General features: G+C 36.7%; 1 protein-coding gene across 1 annotated transcript; it reads left to right on the top strand.

Moving 5' to 3' along the window:
• The first annotated feature begins 518 nt into the window (after positions 1-518).
• On the top strand, positions 519-1,310 carry LOC138142416 (cyclin-dependent kinases regulatory subunit 1). Its single transcript, XM_069063484.1, has one exon. It carries the CDS (start codon positions 565-567, stop codon positions 802-804), a length of 240 nt encoding a protein of 79 aa, XP_068919585.1. The 5' UTR covers positions 519-564; the 3' UTR covers positions 805-1,310.
• The last annotated feature ends 5,798 nt before the right edge of the window (positions 1,311-7,108 follow it).

Genomic DNA, 7,108 nt, shown 5'->3' with positions numbered 1-7,108 from the left:
TAAAAATGGATATAGTGCAAGAAAAATATATTATTATGTCATGCTGAATGGAACCACAGACAATAGGCAATAACACAATATCAATATTAAACTTATATGCTCCAAATATCTTAACATCTAATTATTGAGGCAATATTAGCTTAGCTGCAATAAGATATGGTAACACAATAGGTATGGGATTCTTTCCTCTCTCTTTAAGATTTGCATGTCTAAAAGAAACATAAACAAAAGGGTACATATAGAAATGAATAAATTGCTGAAAAAACTAAAGAATACTTGCCATCTTCTAAATAGTACTGCTAAAGAATGTTTTTCTCAGAATCACATTGACCTTCCACAAAAACTTGCACCAAAACAGGGCTCAATAATATTACAAACACATGTAAAAAGACAGAAATAATAAATAAATACTTTAAGGACCATAGCACAATAAAATAGTGATCAGTTTAGGAACACAAAAAAAATTGATTTGGCAATGAAATCTTAAGTAATGACTGAGTCAAAGAATAAATAACAGAGAGGAGGTTGGCGGTGCGGGCCTGGGGTCCCCTGGGAGAAGCGGACATGTCTCATAAACAAATTTACTATTCGGACAAATACGACGATGAGGAGTTCGAGTACCGGCACGTCATGTTGCCCAAGGACATAGCCAAACTAGTCCCCAAGACCCACTTGATGTCTGAGTCTGAGTGGAGGAACCTTGGTGTCCAGCAGAGTCAGGGATGGGTCCATTACATGATCCATGAACCAGAGCCTCACATTTTGCTGTTCCGGCGGCCACTGCCCAAGAAGCCTAAGAAATGAAAGAGCATGCCACTTGTGTTCCAAGCTGTACATAGCTGTCCTTACCTGCTAACATCTTTCTGCTAATAGTGTTGCCTTCTTGTTTCTCACTTGGGATATTTAAGGGATGTTTAATACACTGTTTGAAAGTGCTGGTGACTCTCTTGTTTATTGAGCAAAGCTGACACCACCACAACTACCCCATTGGGTGCTCTGATGAATGTATCTTCAGCTGAGCTTTGCCTCCAAAAGTCATGGCAAGCTCTGTATCAAGCTGAACACATTGGGTAGATGGACAAAGCACCAAGAGTGACTGAAGACTCATCACTGCTTAATTGTGGGGCATGTATAATTGTTACCATTGGTGTTTTTCTCCTGCCAGGTTGTGTACAAGGTGACTTAATGGGTTTATATTTTCATTTGTTGGGAACTTTCCATTTTATTCAAGAAATGTCTGTTCTGTTTAAATCCCTTGAATAAAGAGGAAGTTTTTGTAAAAAAAAAAGAATAAATAACAGAAACAATAATTATGTAAAGGAAATCTACCAATTTCAGGTGAGTTAAAAAGTTTGCAAACTGCATATTAAGGGATGATGAGTCAGTGAGTGAAATTTAAGTGGGAATAATGAAATACAGTTGTGTTTTGTTTTTTCTCGGAGTTTGTGAATGGAAGGAGAATTTTTGTTTTTTTAAAGAATGAGGCAGACTTTGGCATGGCAGTAGACAGTATTAACTCTGCTAGCAGATACTGGGAAATTGAAACAGGATGGGATGAGGTCAAGGGGAAAATAAACAGATTGTTATTTGTGAAGAGGACCATTTTCATCAGAGTCTGAAAGATAGGAAGAGAAAATGGGTTCTGATATTGACAAATTTTAAGGAGTAAATAATAAGAGGAAGTTTAGGGGAATGGTTTCTATTTTTTCAGTAAAATATAAAGTGTTTTTTTTTTCTGGGACAATTATCAAAAGGTGTGGTAGGAAGGCTTGAGGAGAGAAAAGAAAGTTTGGAACACCAACTGTGGAGGGCTTGATAGAAAATCAATTAGAGGGAAATAAAATGATAACTTTGCTGCAATAATAGATTAGTTGAAATTAAATAATATAGATTTCTAATACATATATTCAACCTGGTTACATAATTTGGTCCACGTAATGGCAAGCACAGAAGTAATTCACACCTTGTTTCAGCTATTGAATTAACATCTTGTTTCAGTTCAAGTTTCTTTTGACCCTTGTATCAAGTCTGTTAAGAAACAGAACGTGTGAACCCCACAACTTGTTTACCTTAGAACTCACGAACTCCTTAAACAGGAAGGGGATGAGGTATACCATATATAAGGAAGAACACAAGCTGGACAGACTGAACTTCTTGGGTTAAGCATTGCGGAGGCAGGGTAGCTGCGACAGGATTGAAGACTGAACTGAGAACTGAGAAGAGGACTCTTGTGGTGGCAGAGTCAAGAAGGAAAAAACATGTGCTTTGTCTTCCCAGAAACAGGAACTGTGAAGGACTTGAGGAGAACTAGGTACTGTGAACTTCAATATGGAATGGGAACTGGGTGAAGAACTGAACAAGGAACTGGGAGCTGCCTGCCTTTGAACCCAGGTGACAGTTGGAGCTGAGACCATGGAAGCTGAGAGCCGGCCTCAAGTCAAGCTGAAAGAAGACTTTACTTGGATACTGTACTGACTGAGAAGATAATGATTTACTGTGACCTAGGGGGGGAGAACTTTGACTTTTGTACTTTGTGATTGAATTAAGGATTTTGTGATTGACTAAATGATTGTACTTTGTTAAAAACTATGTGAACACTTTGGTGAAAACTATGTGGCCATTTTAGTGAAAAGTTGTTGAGCTATAATATGGTGAATGCTGTATTTTGATTTTCTGTGATAAATTGTAACATTGTAAATGCTGCACCTTGATTTTCTGTGAATGTTTTGCTCTGATTTGTTACTGAATAGAGAGTTCACTATACTATATAATAAGAAACTGGAAAGCTGTTCATAGCAGCAGTCCTCTGGAAAGCTGCTCATGCTTGGCTTTACAATCCAGCACTACATTGCAACACATGAATAGTAGGGGAGGAAGAAGATGATAAGAACAACCCAGTATTAGGATTAGTCAATCAATGAATAATGATAGTACAAGGCAAAAGTAATCAGAAGCTAGAGGACAGTGTAACATTAAACTGATTATTTTTAGGATCAAGATTTGTAAGGGAAGATAATTAAGTCAGAGCAAGGGTAATGGTTCAGGAAAAAAAAAACTGAATGGAAGTATGTAACTAAGTAGGTAAAGAAAGAACTTGATGATGAAGTTTTATTTTGGGTCCTTTTGGTTCTTTCTTTAGGCAATTAATATATATCTGTTAAATTTTTATATTCAAGCAACATCATTGTCAACATAACTTCTACTATCCATTTCCATTTTTATCAATAGCTTGTTTAAATATTAATATTTATCTAAATTTTAGGTAGTTTAATGATTTCAATTGCATATTCTCTCTTTTTTTCTTCTGGCTTTATGGAAATTCTAGTCTGTGTCTTTGCTGTAACAAGGTAGTGGTCTGACTACCTATTTTCTCAATGACCACAATACTATATTTCTTTGATTCTTGAACGTGCTAAACAACCTGAGTATGAATTATACTCTTTTGCTTATAGTTACTCTTTTTTAAAATTATAATTTTTATCAATGACACTGGATAAGAGTATGAGAACCATTACATAAAAAGCTTTCTGTGACTAAATACCTATATTTATACCTATATATATATACCTAAATACCTATAATTCTTGAAATTTGGACTGGAAAATGTGATTTTTCCTTCACTTTGACACTTTTTATATGATATGCACTATTGTCCAATGAAAAGTACACTGGAGTTGTAAACAGACTCAGATTCAAAACCTAGATTGCAACCCAGACATAGACATATGCCCAGATATTTTCAAGCCTGCCTAATTGTGAGAAGTTCAATATAATCAGCCAGAATTTGAAGGATAAAAAGAAAGAAGGGGAAATAGCTATTCAGGAAAATAGGTGGTAATTAATTTTTGGAATTGTTTTAGAGAATACCAAACATCACAGGGCATATATCAACTACCAAACAGCAAACATATATAATAATAAGCGAGTTTGGATTTTTCCCTGATAATTTTCTTTTTATTCCCATCTGCCTCCTTAACTACAGAATTTAGTTTTTACTCACATTCTGTCTGTGATGGATAACATTAATATGATAAAGTCAGTTAATATTTGTGTAGGAATTCACACCTGGATTATAACTTTTATAGGGATATTTGTTATATGAATTAATAATAACTTTTATTTTATGAGTTACACGCGGGATTTCATGAGTGCATAGAACTCCCAGGTATGGAAATATTTACCACTGTTTCATAACAGCAAATTCTTTGTAATTTATAGATTTAGAATTCCCTAGGCCCTAGAGCCTTATGTGGTTTGATGATTCAAACAGAGTTACATAGCCTCCATATATCTAGAACAGGACCTGAAAATCCTTGCCTCCAAGGCTACTTCTTTCTTTTGCCTCACTGCCTCTCTATAATGATAAATTGTTGTTATTATTATTATGTAAACTTTCCCTCCATAGCTGTTTCTCCTTCTTCCTGTGTAGAGTAGTGGTGGCTTTGGGGTTGGGGAGCAAAGAAGAGAATGAAAGACCCCACCAGGAGAGCAGGGTGGAGCTGAGCTGAAGAACAGAAAGGAAGAACTAGAACTTAATATGATGGCTCTTATATATTAGGTCAAGTCATTCTGGCTCTTAACAGTCTAGCCCAAGACAAAGGTGGTCAGGGGCTCCTGAGAGAGGTAACAACTCCCATGAGCTCTAGTACTCTAGTAGCTCTATACTTGAAACCAATTTCTATAAACCAGGCTGAGTCAAGAAGCCCTTTTCCACTGATTCTGCTTATCTTTTAATTGCCATCTTTGATATATGAGGGAAATATCCTATGGGAATGCTCAAGGAAGGACTTAGATTAAACTTATCCTTAAAGTTCCACATTCATAATTGAACATATACCTGCATGAATTTTTTGGGTTGAGAGAGGTAGATTTATAGCTGTTTTACCTTATTTTTAAAGTTGGCCTGTGCCTTCATTATTATAAGGTAAGGAAACTCTATCCATACATACTAGTATGTGTTCTATAATTTATAGGCTTAGAGAGTCTACTAGGTCCTAGAGTATACTGAGAAGTTAGTGACTTACCCAAGGACACAGAGTCAGTAGTATGAGTAAGGGTTAGGACTTGGACTAGACTAATCTCTATCCACTATAGCACAATATCTTTCATTTTATCATGCATTATTATTATTTATTTGTTATTCATGTAAAGATAACTCTTTGTAGGAAATGAGTACCTGCATAGTGCTATGGAGTGCCAGATCCATATCACTAAGGTCTAGGACTTTTTGAATGTCCAAAGAGATATAGGACTCATTGGTGAATAGGGACTGAGAAGTAGTTTCTTACTGAGTAAATTCAAAGTTACACACAGCCCTTGACAATGAGTTGGTACTGGCCCATGAAGAAAGGTAAAACTAAGGCATAAATAGTGGATGACCTTGAAAACCTTACAAAACTTGGCTTATACTGAATACTTTCAGCCAATGGGACATATGGAAATCTTTGGACTTATAGTAGGACTCCTCAGGTCATAGACTTTTTTTACTGGATAGGAACAAGTAAAAGGCTGTCAGTGAGACCTGATAGTCAAGTATCACTTGAAAGTTTAAGAATACCTATATCTTTAGTGGACTATATGGTATTTGAAGGTTTTTACCCCCAGTAGATATAGGAGTTCTTGAGAAATATTAACTTAGATCATGGTACTTTTGACCAAAATCCTCTTCAGAATATAAATCTTTGTCTTCACTAGGTTCTCCTATTTTCTCTCTCCTTTATAGAATCCCTCTTAAGAAATTTGGCAGAAGTCTCATCCTGGGACTCTCCACTTCAATGTTATTACAACTTTTACTGTCTCTTAACTTCTCGGATTCATTGATTCTGGGTTGTGATTTCTCTTTTGTCTTCTTCTCTCCTCCATACCCTGCCTTAACATTTTATTGAAGATGTTTATATTTACCTCACAGTACTTTTCCCTAAGCTAGGTGGCACAATGAATAGAGCTCCAGGCTTAGAGTCCAGAAGACCTGAGATCAATTCTAGCCTTGGAAAGTTACTGGTTATATGACCTTGGGCAAGTCACTTACTCTTTGTCACTGGAGAAGGAAATGGCAAAACACACTATTATCTCTGTCAAGACAACCCTGAAGAGTTGGACAGGGTAGAGCCAAGATGGCAGAGAAAATCCAGGAAGTTCCCTGAGTGGTCTTCAGTTTCCCTTGAGAACATTAAATCAAGCCCCTAAATGCATTCTGGAGCAAAAGAACCCAGAAAAGAACATAGTGGAATGATTTTCCAGCTTAAGGATAACTTGGAGGGACTTCAGGAAAGTCCCACTTGGATAAAAGGGGATCACAGTCCAGTGCAATGGTCTCTGGGCAAGTCAATGGGGACTTTTAGGCAAAGCACAGATCAACAACCCAGGCACCATGGTTCAGGCTCAGAAGGCTAGCAATCAGGCCTCCAGCTCCAGCATAGGAGTCAAATATCTAGTCTCAGAATGCAGGGCACAACAAGTGCAACTAGGCTGGGCTACCCCACCACAGTGGACAAGATGCCAGAACCTGAGCTCCTGGAAGAGAAAGCTAATGACCAGACCCCTGGCCTCCAGCACAAGAATCTTGAGACAGTTGTCCTAAAAGTCCATAAATAAGCTAAAAATGAGCAAGAATCACAGAAGAACACTGATCGTAGAAAGTAACTCTGGCAACAGGGAAGATCAAAACACAAACTCAGAGAAGTACAACAATGCCAAAATGCCTACATGAGAAGCCCAAAAGGGGAATATGAATTAGTCTCAAAACCCAAGAAACTTTTCAGAAATGTTCAGAAAGAATTTTTAAGATCAAATTACCAAGGTGAAAGAAAGAAAAGGAAAATAAATTAGAGATATTCAGGAGAGAGTCAAGAAGTTAGAAAAGGAAGGACAAAAAATGACTGAAGAAAATACCTCCTTAAAAAGTAAAATTGACCAAAAGGAAAAGGTGGTACAAAAACTAACTAGAAAAAATTCCTTAGAAATTAGAACTAGGCAGGTGGAGGCTATGTCTCTATGATGCATCAAGAATCAGTTCAACAAAAACAAAAGAATGAAAATATAGAAGAAAATATAAAATTCCACATTGGAAAAACAACTGAACTGGAAAATAGATTCAGGAGAGTTCATT

The sequence above is a fragment of the Petaurus breviceps genome, unplaced genomic scaffold (assembly GCF_028583685.1).
Source record: "Petaurus breviceps papuanus isolate PSGF00001 unplaced genomic scaffold, PetGlider_PUasm1.0 90579, whole genome shotgun sequence".
In the NCBI taxonomy this organism is placed as follows: domain Eukaryota; kingdom Metazoa; phylum Chordata; class Mammalia; order Diprotodontia; family Petauridae; genus Petaurus; species Petaurus breviceps.
The sequence above is the reverse complement of the archived record's forward strand: the minus strand, read 5'-3'. Positions and strand labels throughout refer to the sequence as shown.

Excerpts from the sequence above, each read along its gene's own strand:
- LOC138142416 (XM_069063484.1), top strand. The coding sequence starts at position 565 with ATGTCTCATAAACAAATTTACTATTCGGACAAATACGACGATGAGGAG.